This window comes from Dendrobates tinctorius, unplaced genomic scaffold (assembly GCF_039654945.1).
Source record: "Dendrobates tinctorius isolate UK_male_01 unplaced genomic scaffold, ASM3965494v1 ptg000158l, whole genome shotgun sequence".
In the NCBI taxonomy this organism is placed as follows: domain Eukaryota; kingdom Metazoa; phylum Chordata; class Amphibia; order Anura; family Dendrobatidae; genus Dendrobates; species Dendrobates tinctorius.
This window is the reverse complement of record NW_027361825.1, coordinates 11,004,829-11,030,357: the sequence shown is the minus strand read 5'-3', so window position 1 is coordinate 11,030,357 and position 25,529 is coordinate 11,004,829. Positions and strand designations below refer to the sequence as shown.

The 25,529-nt window shown below is 48.4% G+C and overlaps 1 protein-coding gene across 2 annotated transcripts; it reads right to left on the bottom strand.

Annotated features, from left to right (window-relative positions):
* Positions 1-789: 789 nt before the first annotated feature.
* On the bottom strand, positions 790-25,263 carry DHX16 (DEAH-box helicase 16). Of its 2 annotated transcripts, none has more exons than XM_073548911.1 (21): positions 25,126-25,263; positions 16,993-17,263; positions 14,059-14,270; positions 13,781-13,943; positions 13,277-13,333; positions 12,090-12,344; positions 11,557-11,775; positions 11,179-11,373; positions 10,989-11,099; positions 8,817-8,932; positions 7,839-8,049; positions 7,648-7,746; positions 6,003-6,155; positions 4,894-5,034; positions 4,192-4,354; positions 3,804-3,922; positions 3,649-3,716; positions 3,380-3,542; positions 2,478-2,639; positions 1,977-2,150; positions 790-1,212 (listed from the first exon to the last, which is right to left on the bottom strand). In XM_073548911.1, the coding sequence occupies exons 2-21, from the start codon at positions 17,188-17,190 to the stop codon at positions 1,084-1,086; spliced, it is 3,108 nt and encodes a 1,035-aa protein (XP_073405012.1). In that variant the 5' UTR covers positions 17,191-17,263; positions 25,126-25,263; the 3' UTR covers positions 790-1,083. The 2 variants fall into 2 exon arrangements, with proteins under 2 accessions (XP_073405012.1, XP_073405011.1); XM_073548910.1 differs by lacking the exon at positions 25,126-25,263 and adding an exon at positions 17,606-17,761.
* Between the last annotated feature and the right edge of the window lie 266 nt (positions 25,264-25,529).

Genomic DNA, 25,529 nt, shown 5'->3' with positions numbered 1-25,529 from the left:
GCAAGTGATCAGGGATTATCCCCTTTGGAAATCACCTTAAAGGGGTTTTTGACAAGTATAATAAATGCAGAAAAGTATCTGTGTGTCTGTCAGGGTGTGTAGTAGGTGAGACAGAATTTATTTCTCATTAAAGGGATTGTTTATTACTTGGCACAACCTCCGTTACTGCCCGACCTGTCATAGTTATGACAGAGCTCAAACTAAAGAACAGCTCCTGTAATTTCATTCAATTACTGTCACTAAGCAGAACACAGATCAGCTACTTATATACTGGACTATATCTGCTGCCCAGCATGTAAAACACAATCCAGAAGAAAGGGGATGATGAAGATGAGAAGCACGTGATGTGTTTGAGTGTGCTGCCTCAGATCTATCACCACCTGTATTAACCTGGCCATACATGAGATGGCTGTCAAGACAATCGCTCTGCCGCTGCCTCTCCCAGACACGGGAGTGCCTCTCTCGGACACGAGAGTGCTCGCTCTGCTGGCTCGTCCAAGTGCTTCTGTGTTCTCTATGAGAAAGCAGTCTGCAGACATGTTGGCAAGAGAGAATATGCTCGGCAGTCCGAAATCACACAAGATCGACATCTCTCCCAACCATCAGGCGGCCGGCGCTTCCATACACAGACTATTAGCCCAACCTGTCGATATTGGTGCGTTCAGCCAACATTAGTGTAATGTGTATGGGAGCCATTTATCCTGGATGAACCACAAGCAGGAGACAAACACCAAGCTGCGTCCTGTGACTGCGTGAGACGTTCTGACAGTACATTATCAGGGACTACTATCACCACGTGTAAAGCTTTATCGATAAAAGAGCCAAAAACAAGTTTTTTTATCCAAAATGAGAACTTTTTTTTATATACAAGATCTGTACAGATGTGTTACACACAATCCAGTGAGTGCCTGCAGCGTGACTAGGCCTCTTCCCGCAGCGCAAAGCGCGAGTGGTCACTGGCGCTGAGTTAGACGTACGCAGAATGTGAATACAGCTCTACAGTACAGAAATGGCCACACCCGACATGTACAGCTATTCCAGATCGGCACCTGAGTGCTACAACTACAGTAATATGGCCGCCATTCAGCCAAGTTCGTCTTTGCTCTTTCCTGCTTGTTTGGGCATCTTCTTACTGCTGGCATCCTCCAGTTCTCGGGACTGGTAGTAATGCGGTGCCACCTCCAAGAGCCAGGTGCTGTCAATCTCAATGATCTGCGAGTGGAGCGAGAACTTGGTTACGTCAAGTAAGTGCAAATTACTAACCTGTTGGACAGAAGTGTTTCCAGTGTTGGGGAACATGGGCCCACAGCCAGGGTAACCTGTAACCCACATCCCATGCATTTGGTACCTTAAATAAAGTTTTGCCATTATTTTTTTTATTTAAAAATAGGCTTAAGGTGAATGTAGAATAAAAGGAAAAAAAAAAAAAATTATATACATATATATATATATATATATATATAAATGGCTACACAATGCTGCAAATGCACCATCTATATCATCGCTTTTCCCATTGGGGATGTCCCATGACATCTGCAGCCATTTATTTAGCAGCCACTGATTGCCTGCAGCGGTGATGTTCAGAGGAAGAGAGCAGACTGAATAGCTGCAGCGGTCATTTGGGATTTTTAATTGTGTTTACTGCTCATTACCTGCCACCTCTGAAGGGCATCAGAGGTGGCCGGCTTCATAGGCGAGGAGCGCAGCACTTACATGCTCTTTACTGTTCAGCTTATGAGCACTGCTCTGCAGCCAGTGAGATCGCAGGATTCTGTTTGCTTCAGTGCTCCTCTGATGATGCAGAGGCAAAAAAGTGAAGTTCGGGCCAGTGGGCAACAATGCCGCTGGGGTGAACGGTCTGTCAGGAGCACGCTGTCTCCAGTTTGGGAGGCAGAGGAGCAGAGGGCTCCTGAAGATAGAAGATGAGTAAACTCCTTTAAGACCCGTGAGTAAAGGCAGAAATAAAAATATCTGACCTGTCTCATAAACTCCTTGGTGGTGAAGACCAGCTCGTGGTAGATGACCCAGCGGGGCTGCTCTTCGTGTAGGCTGCTGTTCGGGTGGATGAACACCGACTGTTGTTGTTTTACTGTCTTGTACCCACTGCGGGTTAGCCTGGCCGTGTGGTAGAAGTACCCGGCTGTAATTGCCTATAAGTAAAATGTCAAAAAAATAGGAATGAAGCCCTCATTGAATGAACGGGACTGCCAGGCTGAAAGCAGGGCAGTGGTGCATCGGAGGACGTGGTTAAAGGGGTACGCCATACAAAACCGATGCACTGTTATGCCCAATGAGGGGAATATGCCCAAAAAACCACCCTGTGTGCCCCTCAGCCACCTTAGGTAGAGCAGTCAGTTTTTCATGCAGGATGGCACGTTCAGGACCTACCAGTGCCCCAACATTCATGGCATACAACAGCCAAAATTATCCATAAGGGAACTCAAGACATTCTGGCACGTTAGGATATTGGTCTCTACCTTCCGTATTGGCACGGCGTCTCCTTCACAGGACGTTAACTCGATTTCTATCCGAGCCATGAGTCCTTCCAACTGCTCCCGGACGTCACGGGCACGGCGTAGGGAACGGGCTTGAATGAAGTTCTCGTAACACCACTGCAGGGAGTAAGCCGTCTCCACCCACTGACAGAGAGAAACAAGAAGGAAATGACATCGGTAAGGAAACATGGTAGACGGGTGGTCTAGGACTCCATAAAGCGCTGAGCTCCATGTGCTGAACATGTAGGTGTCACCGGCAGGGGGGATTAAGGGGTAAATTCGGTTTATATTTTATATCAATTTTTGAAACTTTTTAAACAGAACTTTTCACCAAATGTTTCATTTTGAACTGAACTCACGACGTCATAGAGGCTGCAGAGAGGAATACAATTTTTTTTTTTTATTTCTGCTCTGTGGAGATATCAGCAAATAGTTGGCGCCTAATGAGTTAAGTCCAAGTGGGTAGTATCACAGTTTTCAGTGGGGGCTTGTACATTTGCCTCCTGAATGACGCTGACCAATCATAAGCAGGCAGCAACATATACGGGCAGAAGGACTTATGATAATGTCATCAGGGTCACGTGACCCAAATCCACAGGTCCTGCCAGGTGGAAAGTACAGCATACATTACATAGAACAGAAGTGTGGAAATATTAACTCTGGTTACAGAAAAATGTCGGCTTTGCTCCTGGAACAGCGCCACTCCTGTCCATGGGTTGTGTCTGGTATTGCAGCTCAACTCCATTGTAGTGCATGGCACTAATCTGAACTATCAGACAACAACCTCTAAACTGATGTGGCGCCATCTCTGGAAGAAAGCAGCCATGTTTTTAGATTACATGACATCCAGACGACCAGCTATATATATACATTCATCATCTTACCTGTGTGTACACATTGAGCAGCACCATGTGGTCTCCCCCCGGCACCGTAAAGTTGGTCCGTGCTGTGTCTGCATGGACCAGTTTGTCTTTGGGTCGATAGAAGATGGAGTTATTTACAGACAACATGGCGGCGATGGTCAGAATCTGCTCAGAACAGCCGTACCTGAGAAAGGACGCAAAGGGGTGTAATGATGTCGCATCGAAAACCTGGGACGGTAGTGAAGAAGTAACGGAGAGAAAAGAAAGTGGATTCCAGGCAGACAACTCACTTCTCCGACGCCAGGATCATCTTGGATAACATGGGATCCACCGGGAGCTCGGCCATCCTTCTCCCAAGCTGCGGAAAGCAAAAGGAGAAGGCACGTAAACTGGAAACACGTATGAAGTGCCGCTGCACCACCACTACCCTCATCATTAGTGTTACCTTGGTCAGCTCTCCCAGGTGGTTTAGTGCCCCAAGGGCATAGAGCTGCTCAAGCGCCAGAACCAGCGTCTCGTGGGGCGGGGGGTCCATGAAGTCAAAGTGAATGAGATCATTAATGCCTGGAGAAGAGGACATGAAACTCTGAGCATTTGGAGATGAAGAAAAGATGTGCAGGACCCTGGTGCAGTCCGTGGCCGCTGTCCCAGAGTCACATACACAGGAGCAGTTTCCATTCACTACAAGCAGAGATCCTAATAGCGGTTAGGAATTGAGCCCAGATATGACAGAAAGTTGCAGAATTTCCATTATACAGGGATTACGGATTTACGCAAGATACTACAACTCCAATCCTCCTCCCGTAATGTTCTGTACAAACCCCAACTCCCACCTAAACTCTTCAGCAGCAGAACCACGTTTCCTAGGTTGGTTCTCTGGATTTCCGGTACAGTCGTATCTTCCATTTCGTTTTTGTATGCCCAGGCTGTATAAAGCCGGAAACACTTTCCTGCAGCCACGCGGCCGGCTCGTCCTGCTCTCTGGTTGGCGGAGGCCTGGAAGAAAGAGAACGACACTTGAGAAAGATTCTACGATTACGGCGATAATAAATGTGTATAGTTTTCTTTTTATTTCAGTGGTGCTAAAAGTGGTTTTTATTAATGTTGTAAAACTTTATAACATTTTTCAACTTCCTCTAGGTGACTTGTATCAAATTACATAGTAAAAATGAGGCTCTTTTATGATGCCTAGACGCAAGCTGGCCTTCGCAGGATTACCAGGATGGAGTTCAGCCTCCTAAGACAATCCATCAGCACCCTGCAATCATGATGATGGGAGCCGACACGCACTGCGCCATTTAAATGCCGCTATGAATCAATCGAAGGTGGCATCTAAATGGTTAAACAGGCACTGCCTGATATGGTGCGGTCTCAGCTCCTGAGCCTGCTACAACATATTGTTTTGTTGTTTTTTTTTGCTAGGTCGCATACTTTTACATGCTACGCCTAAATACGTTTAAAAGGTGTATGACCACCCTCAGAACAGATTTTCTACCTCTGTATTGCTGGCTAGAGACAGAAGTGAGAGGTGTCACCTTTGAGCAGGGGGTGACGATGAGGGACTCCATTCCGGTACGAGCGTTGTAGCTTTTCTGCTTGCAGAATCCGGGGTCAATGACGTAAATGATGCCGTCTATTGTCAGCGACGTCTCTGCAATGTTGGTGGCCACGACAACCTTGGAAGAAAAGAAATAATGTAAAAATATATATATATATATATATATATATATATATATATATATATATATATATATATATAGAGAGAGAGAGAGAGAGAGAGAGAGAGAGAGAGAGAGAGAGAGAGAGAGAGAGAGAGAGAAAAAAAAAAAAAAAAAAAAAGGAAATCCAGCAAGAACTCAGCAAACCAGGGTTGGAGTAAAATGATGCTTTTCTTTATTTCTTCAACAAGGTAAAAAAAATAGCCGTACAGATATTATTCTACATTATTGAGGTTTCAGTGGAGCATATTCTGTTTATGTCAAATATATCTTTTTTCATTTTTTTTGTGTTTGTGTTTTTTTTTTTTTCTCTTTTATCATCCTATATATTATGTCATTATTTAGGACGTTTATTTGTATTTTTTATTACATAAGAAAAAGTTGTCTATTTTGTAGCAATGCTGTTAGTTAATCCTCAGTAGAGAATTGGTTAAACCCTTTTTCTGCACATATGTTTGTAATCATTTGCACTAATTTTATTCAGGATTGCCTTTTATATGGCTCCACATACAAGGAGCAGATTAGGTTTGGACCGTGAAGAAGGCGGATTAGGCCGCCGAAACGCATAGTACCATTTGCGTTTATTTCTGCCATGCACTCTGGTTTCTGATCCTTGCGGGTCGTTTTTTTACCTTGTTGAAGAAATAAAGAAAAGCATCATTTTACTCCAACCCTGGTCTGCTGAGTTCTTGCTTGATTTCCTTTTTGTTCTCCTATTGAAGGATTTACTCCTAATCCAGTCCGTGCAGGAACTTGATTACCAGGTGGGAAAGACCCATGAGTCTCATTACTGCAGCTGGACACTGACATATATATATATATATATATACACATATGAAAACGGGAACTGTGAAAATAAGACCATATATTATATTTTTCCTTTCACAGTTCCCTTCTTTTTCGCAATACTTGGCCATTCCCCTCACCTTTCTCGCTCCAGGGGGGGTGGGCTCGAATATCTTGGCCTGCATGTCAGACGGCAGGTTGGCATAGATGGGTAATATCAGCATTTCGGCGATCTTGGAGCCCAGCCTGCGACAGCGTTCTTGTAACATTTCACAGCAAGCCTCGATCTCCTCCTGTAACACATTCACCAGCCGAGAGTATAACCACCATCATCTGCTCTGTGTGCACACTCCGTGATATCCAGTCTGAGCACACTTCTATGTGGGACACAGACCTTGAAGCTTGGGGGTCTCCAATGTAAAATCTGTAACAGGGACCCCCACGTCGATATGACGGGGCAGACTGGGTGCTACATGGTATCCGGTACCATGTAGAATAGTATGTACTGGACCTGAGTGATTGGCTGTGTGGTCACTGCCCTCTTATGGTCATATATAGTAATAACAAGCCAGGAGCACAATGCTGCTCACCAGGCAGATGTATACATAACTGTGCACCCTCTTTCGTTTTTTTTACTAAACCTTTCTTCCCCCAGTAAGTGGAAACGGATCTGGGATACTGCCTCAAAGACATCTTCGTGCTATGTTTATAAGGAAAATCAGTATAAATTAATTATGTATTGGTATCACACCCCATCACTACTACATAAACTAAACCCAACTATACCTGACAATTGTTGGAGGTGTGGAGCTACAGGAGGAGACATACCGCACATATTCTGGGTATGCCCCAATATCCAGGGTTTCTGGAGGCTGGTGCAATCTCTTATTTAGAAAGTAACTAACCTTCGGGTTCCCCTGGATCCTAAATTCTACATATTAAATATACCACTTGTTCAGCTGGGGAAGAGAGTGAAGCGGTTACTGTTGCATATGACCACAGCCGCCAGGTGTCTAATTGCCTGTAACTGGAGGTTAGCCCACCCACCCTCACTTGCCGATCTCCATTCTCGGATCCAAGATGTGAGAAGGATGGAGTATCTATCTGCCTTGTCAAATGACACGGTAGATCTTTTTGAAAGTGTTTGGTCACTCTGGGACACTTATTGGGCCAATAAAGAATAACAGTGAAACTTGGCCTTGATGGAAGCCTGAAATATTCACCTTCCCCGCTCCTTCACCCCCCTCCTTATATTTCCCTGTCTAGTATTGTATTGTTCGTCTTGTCATATTCCCTGTTTTCATTGTATTAGTGGATATTAAGATATGTATACTGATTTCTGGTTTACAGTTATTGCTAACAAGCTTGTGAGACATATCTATACATTCATGTACTTTTTCTGTATCTGTTTAAAAATGTTAATAAAATACACAGTTAAAAAAAAAAACACCTTTCTTCCCCCAAAAAATTAATTTTTTTTTTATTTTTCGTGAGACAACGGCTTGTTTTTCAGGAGCAACAAGATAGCAGCGATCGGGGTCATCAACCATGGAGTAACTCATCGATAGCCGGCTACTTTAGATGCCGTAGTAAGAGACTGATAGCATGGCTGACGCCATTGAAAGCAGGTGCTGCCTGTATAACACAGCCGGTGCCTGCCCCTGTGACGAGGGCTCAGCTCTGAGTGTCATGGAGTGTGATATGGTGACAAATACGAGTCACTGAAAGAAGACAATTGACATCAGAAGAACCACAACACCCAGCATCCCTCTGATCTGCACGTACCTGCCCGGTCAAAAAGACCAAGATGTCTCCAGTCGGCTGTGTGACGTGAATCTGTAGGACAGACACCACGCACGCCTCCAGGTAATCGGCCTCGGGTGCCTGGAGGTGATAAAGAAGAAACCAGGCGATGTTAAGCCTTTACTAACGCCCCCTCTCCAGATACATGTATGTAAGTTATATTCTCTCTGCACCTTTGTGTAGTAAATGTCTACAGGATATCGTCGGCCAGGAATACGGAAAATGGGGGCATCGTCGAAGAAAGAAGAGAAGCGCTCAGTGTTGAGGGTGGCACTGGACACCAGGACCTTGAGGTCTGGCCGGAAACGGGCGATGTCTTTGATGAGGCCGAAGAGCACGTCCGTGTGCAGGGTCCGCTCATGAGCTTCGTCTATGATAACCACACTATAAAGCAGATGAAGAAATGGGGCGAAAGGATCAGGATGGCACTTATTACAGGGGATAAGCGGGGCTGATGAAGACCCCACGGACCTGCCGAGAAGAGTCTACCATCCCCAGGTATCAGGCACGAGTCTTTAGAATAGATCACGTGCAGGTGTGTGGGGTCGTTCCGCCATTGCAACACCTTTCACCCGAGTGGCGACTGACAACCCAAGGGACTTCTACATTGAGGACATCTCCATGCCGGGTGGCTCTTCCTAATAGTAACCATAGCTCTGGTTACCAAAACTGCTGAAAAATGGCTTCAAACCTTTATGCAAATTGGGTCATCAGTGCAGAGTGGGCAGTGCTGCACAGTTCAAAGGATCTCCCCTAAATCTGGTTTGTTGATTGACAGTGCTGGCTTGGCTGAAATCTGGCGCTTGTGCACATCCCCGTAGTGCTATATCTGTGCAAGCCCAGGGGCTGTGGATACGTGTCCGTGTGTCCAATTTCAGAAGATACGACGCTGACCCGAGAGAAAACCAGTGCTGTCAATCAAGTAGGAGGAGGCCGACTCGACTGACAAGAGGGAGGTGCATCAGACTTGTTCTGCACATCTAATGTACAAAACTGGTAACACAAGGATGGATTGTTCTCAGGTTAAGATGCCCATTGTGGATGTGCCCTTCTTTTGGAACATAATTTTGCCCTGACACACACCCTTTAAGGAGAAGTAAATCTCAGCAGAGGAGGAGGAGGACATAGCTTTGGAGATGTTGGTGTAGTACCTGTAACCGGCCAAGTCCGGCTCAGTGAGGAACTCACGGAGCAACATCCCGTCCGTCATGTACTTCAGGACCGTCCGCTCCGACGTGCAGTCCTCAAACCGAATGCTGTACCCCACCTGGGAGCGGAGAACGGTTAGAGAATTAATCAGTGCAATCAGATGTATCTGTGTTCTCAGGAAGTGGAGTGACAACTCAGATGATTAGCCATCAACGCTCCTAGATGGGTTGTCAGATAGATTTTCGCATCCCCTCCTCTGGTATCAGTGCCTTACCTGAGAGATATGGCTCCAGAAAAGGGGAATTTCTCCGAGGAGGCTGCTGTGACTGGTCCGGTTTAGAAAACCCATTTTAGTACTTAAGAGCGATGGTCATAGACACATTTTGCTCTGGGGGAACCACCATGTACAGGACATGGACAGACACCAGATTTCATTGACAGCTTGGTAATGTTTCATTTGTCCTGCGGTGGCGCTGCAGGAAAACTGAACGCTCACTGGGAGGTTGCACAATAGATGACAGCTGATCACAAGCGATCCCCCAGTAGCAGATCACATGAGATCCCTCCGTAGCAGATCACAAGACATCCCCTGTAGCTGATCACAAGACATCCCCCCATAGTTGATCACAAGACATCCCCCCGTAGCTTATCACAAGACATCCCCCGGCAGCTGATCACAAGACATCCCCCGGCAGCTGATCACAAGACATCCCCCGGCAGCTGATCACAAGACATCCCCCGGCAGCTGATCACAAGACATCCCCCGGCAGCTGATCACAAGACATCCCCCGGCAGCTGATCACAAGACATCCCCCGGCAGCTGATCACAAGACATCCCCCGGCAGCTGATCACAAGACATCCCCCGGCAGCTGATCACAAGACATCCCCCGGCAGCTGATCACAAGACATCCCCCGGCAGCTGATCACAAGACATCCCCCGGCAGCTGATCACAAGACATCCCCCCCGTAGCTGATCACAAGACATCCCCTCGTAGCTGATCACAAGACATTCCCCCGTAGCTGATCACAAGACATCCCCCCATAGATGATCACAAGACATCCCCCCCGTAGATGATCACAAGACATCCCCCGGCAGCTGATCACAAGACATCCCCACGTAGCTGATCACGACATCCCCCCGTAGCTGATCACAAGACATCTCCTCGTAGCCGATCACAAGACATACCCCCGTAGCTGATCACAAGACATCCCCCGGCAGCTGATCACAAGACATCCCCCCGTAGATGATCACAAGACATCCCCCGATAGCTGATCACAAGATATCCCCCCGACAGCTGATCACAAGACATCCCCCCGTAGATGATCACAAGACATCCCCCCGTAGTTTATCACAAGATATCCCCCCATAGTTTATCACAAGACATCCCCCCGTAGTTTATCACAAGACATCCCCCGGCAGCTGATCACAAGACATCCCCTCGTAGCTGATCATAAGACATCCCCCCGAAGCTGATCACAAGACATCCCCCGACAGCTGATCACAAGACATCCCCTCGTAGCTGATCATAAGACATCCCCCCGTAGCAGATCACAAGACATCCCCTCGTAGCAAAACATCTTGTAATCACTTTAAACCAACACAACCTTTGAACAAAAATGAATTGTCCAAAGTGCACAGCTCCTTTAAAGAAGATGGATAGTGTCAGATAGAGATTGTAAAAACAAGCACTTTTGCAATTCACTGCTTATTAAAATTTGTAGCCGTTCTTGAGATATTAACACTTTTGCTTTGTTTACAACAGGTTGCCTAGAAAACCGACCGACCGCTGCTGCTTTATGGTTTGTAAGCACTGGGCTGAGGCCTGCGGGATTAGGAGCAGTAGTTACAATCTCTGTAGAAAAGAACCTGTAATCACTACACATATTCTCCTATCTAGCAGCGGTGGTCGATCTCCAAGGCAACGACCTGTAAACAAAAAAGATGTTAATATCTTGATAACTGCTGAAAATTTTGATAAGCGGTAAATTGAAAAATTTCTTGTATTTACAAGCTCTATCCGACAATATCCTTCTATGAAAATAGGAATAACCCTTTAACGAGTTACTGACATGGAGACAGATGTCAAAACATGACTGCTTGCTTTAAAAAACAAAAGAGCACCACTCTTTTCCATGAATTTGTCAGGTATTGCAGCTCCGCCACATCGCTTACCTCATTGCCCAACTTCACAGACATTTCCTGAGCGACACGTGCGGCTACGCTCATGGCCGCCACCCTCCGAGGCTGAGTGCAACCGATCTTCATTCCTTTCTGGGTGTAGCCCTGTGCAGGAAGAAGACAGGTAATGGGCGTCTACTACAGGCACGAATATAAGAGGGGATACTAGGCGTTAACCACTCACTTCTTCATGCAGGTACTGGGGGATCTGAGTGGTCTTGCCAGAACCAGTTTCACCCTCGATGATGAGGATCTGATGATCGGCGATGGCTTGAAGAAGGTCGGTGCGATAGGGGAAGACAGGCAGACTGAGCCTCACCTCCTGGATGGACATCCTCTGCTTCTCAAGCTCCGACAGCTGCTTGGCTGTCTCATCTTCCTGAGGAGCAAAGGTGGCAGATATTTATATCACCAAAGGGTTAAGTCCAGACATTATACCACCGTTACCGCTAAGTCCCAGAGCCACACCGCGTACATAAAACCACCGCTTACCGCGGAGAGAGCGACATCACCTTTGATTAGTAAACTGCTCATAATGCAATTCCCAAGCCTTCCGCCTCACCTTCTCCACCGTCCCTTTCATCTGGGTGGCGCTGACAAACTGTATCACCTCATCTTCCTCCATCACGTAGTCGTATTCCTTCTGACTGCGAGCGTGGGCGTCTTTGGCTCCAAATTTCAGAGCCGCCGCGCCAATGTGTTCCTCCTCCCAACGTCTTTGCTCTTCGCGGGGAGCAAAACGCTCCTCACTCACCGGCTCTTCATACCGATCTGGAATTTTCTGCACGGCAAATAAAACACAATAGACACGTGTAATATCCTCCATTTCCGTGGGGTCGTAAAGGGGTGCTGCGTTGGAAGTACAAAATGCTAATACAATATTACAAAGTCTACCACGTGTAAAAAATGTCAGCATGTGAGAGTTCGGTCCGATTTCTGGATGTGGTTGGGCGCATGAGCTGTGGGCGGGACTGGTCCGATAAATTCAGGGGCCCATGTGAACGTAACCCAACTTTGCATAGGAGTTGTGTACGAAAACGTTGGTTAGTACTTGACCCACCCCCGCCCCCCGAGCTTTATTACTAGAAGACGTACTTTACTCCTGTTCTCCTCGGGCATGAAGTAGCGATCGTGTTTCTCCATGCGCTCCTTCTCTCCGGCTTTCTTGTACTCCTTGGCCAGATCCCTGACGCTTCTCTTGTACTCCAGGTCTTTCTTCTCGGTCGACGTCAAGCGGCTGTCGGCAAAGAAATACTCCTCATCGGCTATCTCCGCTTCCAGGTCCTCCAGCTTCTCTTTCTCTCTCTTCCCGAGATAATCTCGTCGAGACTTTTTCCGCAATTCTGGAATCTTCAGAAAACAAAACGATAGGTAAAAAGTAAACCATGACTGTGGCGACGGCTGCAGTACCAGATCAGCCCACAGATGGGAGGGGGGAGCTGTTTCTGGGAGAAGGGTATATTTTCTGATATTGCACTTCAGTTCCAATTAAATGAATGGAGGCAAAGCTGTAGTAACATACACAGCCTGAGGATAAGGGTGGCACTGATCTTAGAAGTAAGCAATGTATTTTTATACACTCTGGTAATTAAAGGGGTTTTCCAGCCTTGGGGTACAAGTCTGCAATCATTCATCGTCATGTGAGGTTTCTTCGGTGCTGCTGCTGGTCATGTGATCACTAATATGTGATTTGCATACTACCGGTCACATTCCAACTAGACATGTCTGGCCTTACTCAATTCACTTGTATTGAGAGAGGCTGCACACGTCTAGTGGGCATGTGACCGCATGGATGCAAGTCACATATTTGTGGTCACACAATCGCCCGTTTCTAGTGCTAGAGGATCCTGACCGTGAAAATTCACAAGTCTGCAGTCACAAAGAGTGCCTGCTGACTAACCCCAAGGACAGACAAAACCACTATGCATTTCTTATGGCCTATTAACTAGTTATTCTAAAAATGTGTAGTCGCCGACTGCCAGAATTCAGGACCGTACGGATCCGAAGGAAAAAAAAAGTCCCTATTACCTCTGGAAAAACGGACGGCCATGTTGTAACATAAAGTAAGCACTCAGGTACATTATGGCGAGAGGTAGCAGAGGCATAACGTGAATTTACGTCACATGGAACATCTCGCCTCGTCTCCAAACTTGGCGTTTAGTTGCCGTAGCCCAAATCAGGGGAGACCCATCAATTGTACTCACTCCAGTATTTTGGGTGGGAAATGAAAAGAGAGTATGTTGTAAAGTGGAGGAATTCCTTTGAACACTGAAAAAGCGTACCATTTTCTTACGGTCCTCCTCGGCCATTTTGAGTCTTTTCTGCGCTTCTTCATAAGCCTAAAAAAAAAGTACAAATGCCATAAAGCAATGTCCAGGCGCCTGCGCCAAGTCTGGCCCATGTGCTACATCTGGTGAATACTACAGTACCAGACCCAGAATGTGGACAATGCCGTGACCGCTGCTGCCCCTTCGTTTCATAGGAGATTAACCTATGGCTGTCCTTGAAGGTGTGTAACCTCCATGCATATACATGGTTGATGTGCCACGATAGCCACAAATGGGGCATATGAGAAGGTCTCCGTTAATCCTAAGCATAGCCCTAGGACACAATGGCATTGATGTAATGTTTCTGGGTGGTTTTATTGGCCATGGATGTTGGGTTCCAGTGGCTGGACGCACACAATCTACCCAATTGGGCAGAAATCAGAAAAAGTTACTGGTGGGCTTCTTGTACCAAGACCCCCAGTAATTTCTAAAGCCACCCCCCACATATGAGCATCTCACCTTCTTATCTGACCGCTCCACAATATTCCTGGTCTTTTCCTTATCTCGCTGTTTTACCCTCTCAGCAAATGCATCTCTCTCCTCCAGGTCCTTGAGCCTGGCCTGCTCCTCACGCTCCTCCTCATCATCAGAGATCACCTGCGGAGATGGCACCTTCTCATTCCTGGTGGGATCAAGGACTAGATTAATGACCGAGCTTAGTCTGACAATATGGAGTACATGTATGTCTCACCCTCCTGCACTGGGACCACCATGAAGTCCCCATGGACAATACTTACTTCGCCCGGTCACTTTCACTGTCAGACGATTCCTCTTTCTTCCGCTTCCGGAGATGTTTCTTTTTCCTCTTCTTCTCGTCTTTGTTCACCATCTTCTGCTCCTCTTCGTCGCTGTCTTCCAGGAGAGCGTAAGATTTGTTTTTCTGCTGCATTGCTAAAGCCTCTCTCTCGGCAGCTCTGGCCGGACGCTCGACAGGGGCTTTACGGGGCAGCTGGGACATGAAGGGAATGAAGATAATAGTGTTTTATTAATTAGTGTCGCCATTATCGCAATGTAACACAAGGCTGAAAATCTGGTGCTGTAACATACAGCAAGCGTAGAAACATGCAGAATAAAAGGAGTCTATATCCTCAAATAAAATCACCTCGTTATTTTATTACTAATCTCAAAACATATATTAAAAATAGACAAGTAGTCACAACCATAAGTATGGCAGAGTGTCACAAAAAGAGACTAGGGTGCAATATAAGTGCGTCGTCACTAAGAGCAAGCAGTCTTAGCATGTAAATAACCAGTGCAATTATATACAAGAGGCCCCATAGGTCCAGATTAGCGCAGGCAAAGTGATCCCCCAGTGAGGTGTATACTTCTAAGTAATTCCTCGCCAATAAGTCAGTAGGTCATAACCCCATAATTACTGCTTATCCATAGCTGTCAGGTACACCACACTTCACGCCCCGACGCTCGTTTCGCGTGGGCTTCTTCTGGGGACTATTGCGGTCAATAGCGGCAACAGCCCCCGGAAGAAGACCACGTGAAACGTGCGTCAGGGCGTGACGTGCGATGTACCTGACAGCTATGGGTAAGCAGTAATTATGGGGTTATGACCTATTGACTTACTGGCGAGGAATTACTTAGAAGTATACACCTCACTGGGGGATCACTTTGCCTGCGCTAATCTGGACCTATGGGGCCTCTTGTATATAATTGCACTGGTTATTTACATGCTAAGACTTCTTGCTGTTAGTGACGAAGCACTTATATTGCACCCTAGTCTCTTTTTGTGAGACTCTGCCATACTTATGGTTGTAACTACTTGTCTATTTTTAATATATATTTTGTGATTAGTAACAAAATAATGAGGTGATTTTATTTGAGGATATAGACTCCTTTTCCTTTGGCTAATGCCATTTGGTGGTTTGATTACCTCTTATTGACCACTATTGATTATGATCTCTGCCATTGGGATTTTGTATTATTTTTAACATACAGCAAGTGACAGTGCCTCCACCAGACCCCAAAACGTCTCTACTATGTAATCCACAATGTAGCACTCGCACTTAACTGCCATTGAGGGGGGAAGAGGCATGCGTCCCTGGGGATCGTGGGGGAAGGAGGCACATGTCCCCAGGGATCGGAGGGGTGGTGAAAGGAGGCACAAGTTCCTGGGAATCTGGGGGGTGGGGGCACGAGTCCCTGGGGATTGAAAGGGTGGTGAAAGAAGGCACGCGTCCCCGGGGATCGAGGGGGAAGGAGGCACGCGTCCCCAGGGATCGTGGAGGAAGGAGGCACGCGCCCCCGGGGATCGTGGGGGAAGGAGGCACGTGTCCTCTAGGATCGGATGAGAAAGGAGGCACGCATTTGCGGGAGTCGGATGGGGAGGGGAAAGGAGGCACGCGTCCCCGGGGAACGTGGGGGAAGGAGGCACGCGTCTCCGGGGATCGTGGGGGAAGGAGGCACGAGTCCCCGGGGATCGTGGGGGAAGGAGGCACGAGTCCCCGGGGATCGTGGGGGAAGGAGGCACGAGTCCCCGGGGATCGTGGGGGAAGGAGGCACGAGTCCCCGGGGATCGTGGGGGAAGGAGGCACGCGTCCCCCGGGATCGTGGGGGAAGGAGGCACGCGTCCCCCGGGATCGTGGGGGAAGGAGGCACGCGTCCCCCGGGATCGTGGGGGAAGGAGGCACGCGTCCCCCGGGATCGTGGGGGAAGGAGGCACGCGTCCCCCGGGATCGTGGGGGAAGGAGGCACGCGTCCCCGGGGATCGTGGGGGAAGGAGGCACGCGTCCCCGGGGATCCTGGGGGAAGGAGGCACGCGTCCCCGGGGATCCTGGGGGAAGGAGGCAAGCGTCTCCGGGGATCCTGGGGGAAGGAGGCAAGCGTCTCCGGGGATCGTGGGGCAAGGAGGCAAGTGTCTCCGGGGATCGGATGAGAATCAAGGCATGCATTTGCGGGAGTCAGATGGGGAGGCAAAAGGAGGCACGCGTCCCCGGGGAACGTGGGGGAAGGAGGCACGCGTCCCCGGGGATCGTGGGGAAGGCACGCGTCCCCGGGGATCGTGGGGGAAGGAGGCACGCGTCCCCAGGGATCGTGGGGGAAGGAGGCACGCGTCCCCAGGGATCGTGGGGGAAGGAGGCACGCGTCCCCGGGGATCCTGGGGGAAGGAGGCACGCGTCCCCGGGGATCCTGGGGGAAGGAGGCACGCGTCCCCGGGGATCCTGGGGGAAGGAGGCACGCGTCCCCGGGGATCCTGGGGGAAGGAGGCAAGCGTCTCCGGGGATCGTGGGGGAAGGAGGCAAGCGTCTCCGGGGATCGTGGGGGAAGGAGGCAAGCGTCTCCGGGGATCGGATGAGAATCAAGGCATGCATTTGCGGGAGTCAGATGGGGAGGGAAAAGGAGGCACATATCTCTGGGAATCAGGTGGTGGAGTTGAGGAGGCAAGAGTCCCTGGAAGTTGGGGAATATTTTGGTTAAAAGGTACGCGCCTCCAATAGAGTGGAATGGTGGAAGGTGTACAGGTATGAGTCCTTGTAGTTTAGAATTATCTACTCTAATGGTGGCTCCTTGTCCTGACATCCAGGTGAGCTTGTGCTCATCGGAAGCAGCCAGTCTAAACAAGCAGAGCTGCAGTATAAAGCATGAAGAATGGAGAGAAAAAATAAACAGCGCGCAATCCTCCCCCCAGCCCATACTGTATACAGCGTCCCGCCTCTCACCTTCACCCACAGCTCCTCAGCAAAGCTGCGCACTTTGTCCGTTACGTCGACGGCTCCTGTGTCGTTCAGGCGGCTCACAAGGTCGGCGGCGCTGGAACTTCGCCGTGCGGTGCCAATAAGAAATTGTGCCACGTGGCGATCGCTCATTCCCAGGACCTCATGGAGCCGCTCCTTCACCCACGCTTCTATCACATCCATTTTGGATACTGGCTGTGGTTGTTGAACTCATTCAATGGTTTCCTGGACGTGATGGAGAGGAGACAGGAGGAGGCTGAGGGAGGAAGACAAGGCAAGAAGAAAACTTTCAGTTGTGGGGGAGCAGTGTGTTGTATGGACGTCTCACGGATTCCATGGCAACCAAAATGCACTTCTTTTGTAGGTCTACCACTTGGACAAAAACCACGGAGACAATAAGGATCAATATTGCCCATAGCAACCAATCAGATTCCAGCTTTCATTTTTCCAGTGCAAGTTTGAAAATGTCAAGAGGGCTCTGATTGGCTGCTGTGAGCAACACTGACACTTTACGACTAGCTTTATAACATCATTAGACATTAAGCGTTTGTATCTAATAAAATGTACATTAAGCTGTAACATTTGAATAAAAACTTACATCCCCTCCTGCTCACTTCGCCACCAAACAAGCGTTATCCGGCGACTCTTGGTGACGTCATTAACTCTTTCTATTGACCGCTGTTCCGCATCCTAGATCGCGTAATGCGTTCCAATGACGTCACGTCCTTGCTAGTCTGTTCACAGTGCGCATGCGTAGTAGTCATCGCTAGAGGCCTAAATGTATTTGACAGTCTCGTCTCCCTCAAAGGGACTGATTTGAAAGTAGAAGGCTCCGCTGGACTTCGGGAAAATGGCGACTCTAGCTTAGATAGCACATAAAATAGATGTATAATGTGAGAGGACGTGGTGGTAATCATAAATGTTTGCGCCTGGATCAGGATCGTGTAGGGAGACACTGTTCCTGTATATGCAGAGCGCTGTACTGTCGTTTGCATTCGTAGCAGTATGCCGTGACTACCTAAACGGGGCCACCATGATTTTCGGATAAGGAGATTCCTGTGAATCAGACCCACAACAGTGGCCCCTATCTTATCGCCATTCGATACAAGTTATAATGGAAAATTCCTTTTAGAATTGTTTAAAAGATGTGTCCACTTTAACAAGTTCTTATTTAGTTCATACTTGTTAACGTGCAGAAAAAAAGGGAAGAAAGAATAGTCAGATCTGGCATCCATCCATCCGTCTGTCAATTTTTCTATCTTGAATAGATCGGTTTGAGAAAGGCTCATTATTTATTATTATTATTTTATAAAATGTTACATATGAATGAATGAAAGTCACAATTTTTGGAAATATTTTCTGCAGCGCTGTCTAATTTTGGTTTCTATGCATTGGAGCAGGATAATAGGAGATGTGCGTCCGTGCGGATCATATTGTCACTGTATAGCCATAAGATCAGCAGATAGGGTTGCTCAGTCCCTGAATCGCTGAGCCATGTAGTCCATAAATAATACCGCCATACAGCGCTGGCATAGTAGCCGTAATACCACTGCAGCAGCCACATCAGCTCTGTATAATACTATGTGTCGCATTAATTTTAGCAGTGGATGGTTGGGTATAACAATAGATGGGGTTTTGGTAGGAAAATGGACAGAACTGAAATTATACCGCCATACAGTGCTGTTGTAACAGTGCCGAATGCTGCATTACGTTTTTGCATATGACGGAAAAAAACCGCAATTATGCATATAGTCATATATGATTCATTGATTCATTTTACATGGGGACAGTTTGATATTATCTTCCTGTGATGTTCTCTGTAGGCTCATGAATGACATTCCTCATAAGTGACATCAGGGGGCTCCGCCGGATTAAGACTGACAATACTGAGTGCTGTTCTTTTCCAGTCTGGTCCGCGGGCCTCCTCCACACTGCAGGCAGCCGGACAACACAGCGATACATTCATCCGTTACTCTCCATCCGTGGTTTCACAGTTTTTTAAGGAATGGTTCCATATAGAGAGCCCGGAAAACCCTATGACCAATATTGCCAATCTGGGATGCAGATTGTTGATTAACAAATTTGCACGAAGCATCTCTCCGAGCGGTACTTGTTATCTCCCCCAGCGGTACTTGTTATCTCCCCCCAGCGGTACTTGTTATCTCCCCCCAGCGGTACTTGTTATCTCCCCCAGCGGTACTTGTTATCTCCCCCAGCGGTACTTGTTATCTCCCCCCAGCGGTACTTGTTATCTCCCCCCAGCGGTACTTGTTATCTCCCCCCAGCGGTACTTGTTATCTCCCCCAGCGGTACTTGTTATCTCCCCCCAGCGGTACTTGTTATCTCCCCCAGCGGTACTTGTTATCTCCCCCCAGCGGTACTTGTTATCTCCCCCAGCGGTACTTGTTATCTCTCAGAGCGGTACTTGTTATCTCCCCCAGCGGTACTTGTTATCTCCCCGAGCGATACTTGTTATCTCCCCCAGCGGTACTTGTTATCTCCCAGAGCGGTACTTGTTATCTCCCCCAGCGGTACTTGTTATCTCCCCCAGCGGTACTTGTTATATCCCCGAGCGGTACTTGTTATCTCCCCCAGCGGTACTTGTTATATCCCCGAGCGGTACTTGTTATCTCCCCCAGCGGTACTTGTTATCTCCCCCCAGCGGTACTTGTTATCTCCCCCAGCGGCACTTGTTATATCCCCGAGCGGTACTTGTTATCTCCCCGAGCGGTACTTGTTATCTCCCCCCAGCTGTACTTGTTATCTCCCCCCAGCGGTTCTTGTTATCAGCCCCAGCGGTACTTGTTATCTCCCCCCAGCGGTACTTGTTATCTCCCCGAGCGGTACTTGTTATCTCCCCGAGCGGTACTTGTTATCTCCCTGAGCAGTACTTGTTATCTCCCCCCAGCGGTACTTGTTATCTCCCCGAGCGGTACTTGTTATCTCCCCCAGCGGTACTTGTTATCTCCCCCCAGCGGTACTTGTTATCTCCCCGAGCGGTACTTGTTATCTCCTCCCAGCGGTACTTGTTATCTCCTCCCAGCGGTACTTGTTATCTCCCCCCAGCGGTACTTGTTATCTCCCCCCAGCGGTACTTGTTATCTCCCCCCAGAGGTACTTGTTATCTCCCCCCAGCGGTACTTGTTATCTCCTCCCAGCGGTACTTGTTATCTCCTCCCAGCGGTACTTGTTATCTCCCCCCAGCGGTACTTGTTATCTCCCCCCAGCGGTACTTGTTATCTCCCCGAGCGGTACTTGTTATCTCCCCCCAGCGGTACTTGTTATCTCTCCGATCGGTACTGTTATCTCCCCGAGCGGTACTTGTTATCTCCCCCAGCAGTACTTATCTCCCCCCAGCGGTACTTGTTATCTCCCCCAGCAGTACTTGTTATCTCCCCCAGCGGTATTTGTTATCTCCCCCGAGCGGTACTTGTTATCTCCCCCAGCGGTACTTGTTATCTCCCCCAGCGGTACTTGTTATCTCCCCCAGCGGTACTTGTTATCTCCCCCAGCGGTACTTGTTATCTCCCCGAGCGGTACTTGTTATCTCCCCCAGCGGTACTTGTTATCTCCCCGAGCGGTACTTGTTATCTCCCCCCAGCGGTACTTGTTATCTCCCCCCAGCGGTACTTGTTATCTCCCCCAGCGGTACTTGTTATCTCCCCCAGCGGTACTTGTTATCTCCCAGAGCGGTACTTGTTATCTCCCCGAGCGGTACTTGTTATCTCCCCCAGCGGTACTTGTTATCTCCCCGAGCGGTACTTGTTATCTCCCCGAGCGGTACTTGTTATCTCCCCGAGCGGTACTTGTTATCTCCCCCAGCGGTACTTGTTATCTCCCAGAGCGGTACTTGTTATCTCCCCCAGCGGTACTTGTTATCTCCTCCAGCGGTACTTGATATCTCCCCGAGCGGTACTTGTTATCTCCCCGAGTGGTACTTGTTATCTCCCCCCAGCGGTACTTGTTATCTCCCCCCAGCGGTACTTGTTATCTCCCAGAGCGGTACTTGTTATCTCCCAGAGCGGTACTTGTTATCTCCCCCCAGCGGTACTTGTTATCTCCCCGAGCGGTACTTGTTATCTCCCCCAGCGGCACTTGTTATCTCTCCGAGCGGTACTTGTTATCTCCCCCAGCGGTACTTGTTATCTCCCCCAGCGGTACTTGTTATCTCCCAGAGCGGTACTTGATATCTCCCCCAGCGGTACTTGTTATCTCCCCCAGCGGTACTTGTTATCTCCCAGAGCGGTACTTGTTATCTCCCAGAGCGGTACTTGTTATCTCCCCCAGCGGTACTTGTTATATCCCCGAGCGGTACTTGTTATCTCCCCGAGCGGTACTTGTTATCTCCCCCAGCGGTACTTGTTATCTCCCCGAGCGGTACTTGTTATCTCCCCCAGCGGTACTTGTTATCTCCCAGAGCGGTACTTGTTATCTCCCCCAGCGGTACTTGTTATCTCCTCCAGCGGTACTTGATATCTCCCCGAGCAGTACTTGTTATCTCCCCCCAGCGGTACTTGTTATCTCCCCCCAGCGGTACTTGTTATCTCCCAGAGCGGTACTTGTTATCTCCCCCCAGCGGTACTTGTTATCTCCCCGAGCGGTACTTGTTATCTCCCCCAGCGGCACTTGTTATCTCTCCGAGCGTTACTTGTTATCTCCCCCAGCAGTACTTGTTATCTCCCCCAGCGGTACTTGTTATCTCCCAGAGCGGTACTTGTTATCTCCCCCAGCGGTACTTGTTATCTCCCCCAGCGGTACTTGTTATCTCCCAGAGCGGTACTTGTTATCTCCCCCAGCGGTACTTGTTATCTCCCCCAGCGGTACTTGTTATCTCCCCCAGCGGTACTTGTTATCTCCCCCAGCGGTACTTGTTATCTCCCCCAGCGGTACTTGTTATATCCCCGAGCGGTACTTGTTATCTCCCCGAGCGGTACTTGTTATCTCCCCCCAGCGGTACTTGTTATCTCCCCCCAGCGGTACTTGTTATCTCCCCGAGCGGTACTTGTTATCTCCCCCCAGCGGTACTTGTTATCTCCCCGAGCGGTACTTGTTATCTCCCCGAGCGGTACTTGTTATCTCCCTGAGCGGTACTTGTTATCTCCCCCCAGCGGTACTTGTTATCTCTCCGAGCGGTACTGTTATCTCCCCGAGCGGTACTTGTTATCTCCTCCAGCGGTACTTGTTATCTCCCAGAGCGGTACTTGTTATCTCCTCCCAGCGGTACTTGTTATCTCCTCCCAGCGGTACTTGTTATCTCCCCCCAGCGGTACTTGTTATCTCTCCGAGCGGTACTGTTATCTCCTCCCAGCGGTACTTGTTATCTCCCCCAGCGGTACTTGTTATCTCCCAGAGCGGTACTTGTTATCTCCTCCCAGCGGTACTTGTTATCTCCTCCCAGCGGTACTTGTTATCTCCCCCCAGCGGTACTTGTTATCTCTCCGAGCGGTACTGTTATCTCCTCCCAGCGGTACTTGTTATCTCCCCCCAGCGGTACTTGTTATCTCCCCCCAGCGGTACTTGTTATCTCCCAGAGCGGTACTTGTTATCTCCTCCCAGCGGTACTTGTTATCTCCCCCAGCAGTACTTGTTATCGCCCCCCAGCGGTACTTGTTATCTCCTCCCAGCGGTACTTGTTATCTCCCCGAGCGGTACTTGTTATCTCCCCCAGCGGTACTTGTTATCTCCCCCCAGCGGTACTTGTTATCTCCTCCCAGCGGTACTTGTTATCTCCCCGAGCGGTACTTGTTATCTCCCCCAGCGGTACTTGTTATCTCCCCCCATTGATACTTGTTATCTCCCCCAGCGGTACTTGTTATCTCCCCCGAGCGGTACTTGTTATCTCCTCCAGCGGTACTTGTTATCTCCCCCAGCGGTACTTGTTATCTCCTCCAGCGGTACTTGATATCTCCCCCAGCGGTACTTGATATCTCCCCCAGCGGTACTTATCTCCCCCAGCGGTACTTGTTATCTCCCCCAGCGGTACTTGTTATCTCCCCGAGCGGTACTTGTTATCTCCCCCAGCGGTACTTGTTATCTCCCCCAACGGTACTTGTTATCTCCCCCCAGCGGTACTTGTTATCTCCCCCCATTGATACTTGTTATCTCCCCGAGCGGTACTTGTTATCTCCCCCAGGGGTACTTGTTATCTCCCCCCAGCAGTACTTGTTATCTCCCCCCATTGATACTTGTTATCTCCCCGAGCGGTACTTGTTATCTCCCCCAGGGGTACTTGTTATCTCCCCCCAGCGGTACTTGTTATCTCCCCCCATTGATACTTGTTATCTCCCCGAGCGGTACTTGTTATCTCCCCCAGGGGTACTTGTATATCCCCGATTGGTTCTTGTTTTGAAGTTGCACGTAAAATAAATATTTTTTATAACCTTATTTTTGGCTTACTAGTAAGAGGGCAGACCAGTATCTGGTTTTCTAGTATGAGGGCAGACTGATACCTGGTTTTCTACTGTTACCTGGCTCTCTAGTAAGAGAGCAGACGGATATCTGGCTTTCTAGTAAGAGGGCAGACCTATACCTGGCTTTCTAGAATGAGGGCAGATCGATACTTGACTTTCTAGTAAGAGAGCAGACCGATACTTTGCTGTCTAGAAAGAGAGCATAACGATAATTGGCTTTCTATTAAGAGGGCAGATCGATACCTGGCTTTCTAGTAATAGGGCAGATCGATACCAGGCTTTCTAGTAAGTGCGCAGACCGATACCTAGCTTTCTAGTAAGATGGCAGACTGATACTGTCATTCCCGTCATGCCGGCCATGCTGCTTGCGCTGCATGATCCCCATTGTCATGCCTCATTGTCCCCAGTTCCGGGTCCCTGCAGGCGCGGGTCTCGCTTGTGTGTACAGGCGCACCTCATGACTGTTATGCCGCAAGATCCCTGGAGCAGTGTGCACACGCACCTCATGACTGTTATGCTGCTTGACTCCTGGAGCAGTGTGCATGCGCACTGAACTATCATGCCCGCCATGTCTGGTATGCCGCATGAACCCTGGAGCAGTGTGCACGTGCACTGAACTATCATGCCCGTTATGTCTTATTAAATACAAATACCCCAAACACTGGAAATAATAAAGGGCTCAACTCACTGAACAATACAAAATAAATAGAATCTCATGCAAGAACTATTAAGCATAACAAGAGATCAAAATAGAGTTTTTCAAAGCTGAAATATAATTTATTGAAATAATGATAAACAGAGCATGAGTGCTAGTATAGGTTGCAGCAGACATAAGCACAAAATGATTGTGCAGCACCTTGAAAAAAATTATTGAAGAATATATAGATATTTTTGTACAACATCAGCAGTTATTTCACAGATGTAGAACACAATAGAAAGCAACCCACCAATTGAAGTAATATATATTCCCTAGAAAGGGTGTTACATACAGTCAATACCCAGGGTAGGATACTATCCATAAAGTGCAAGAGTGCTCTGTGCTAATAAGCCTAAAGGGCGTTGAATGTAAACTAAATGAAGTAAAAAATGCCTGTGCACAAAAACTGAATATAAGGGCTGCATTAAAGAGTAACACTTACATGTGATGTGAATGCTGCTGTCAAACCTGCCGCCCCTACGCGCGTTACGCCGCAGCTTCCTCAGGAGGCTCACTTATTAGCACAGAGCACTCTTGCACTTTATGGATAGTATCCTACCCTGGGTATTGACTGTATGTAACACCCTTTCTAGGGAATATATATTACTTCAATTGGTGGGTTGCTTTCTATTGTGTTCTACATCTGTGAAATAACTGCTGATGTTGTACAAAAATATCTATATATTCTTCAATAATTTTTTTCAAGGTGCTGCACAATCATTTTGTGCTTATGTCTGCTGCAACCTATACTAGCACTCATGCTCTGTTTATCATTATTTCAATAAATTATATTTCAGCTTTGAAAAACTCTATTTTGATCTCTTGTTATGCTTAATAGTTCTTGCATGAGATTCTATTTATTGTGTACCGTTATGTCTTATGCGGCAAGATCCCTGGAAGCAGTGTGCACACGCACCTCATGACTGTTGTGCTACAAGATGCCTGGAGCAGTGTGCACGCGCGCCTCATCTCATGGCTGCCTGCCATTGCCAGTGCGCATGTGTGTTTTACCTTTGGCTACACGCCGTCACTGTCTGATCCAGCTATCCTTTCTGTGTTCCTGGACTCCCTGATCATGTGACCTTTCCTATGTTCCAGCACTGTCTGATCCAGCTATCCTCTCTATGGTCTTGGAGGACCCGACCATGTGATCCTCTCTATGGTTCAGCAGAACCTGACCCAGCAATGCTCTCTATGATCCTGGAGGACTGAACTGGAAGTCCTCCCCTGGTCCTGACCCAGAAGTGCAGGTGCTAATGCCCTATATCAGACCGCCCCTTCCTATGGTCGGGGCCTGAGTATCGTGTTGCTTCCCTGCATGGCTGCTTGGTCGCTCCCTGTATTCTGTGCCCCTGCACTCTGCCCTGTCGTGCATCTCTGCACACGCTCTGTGCTTGTACTCTGTCTCTTGTCTC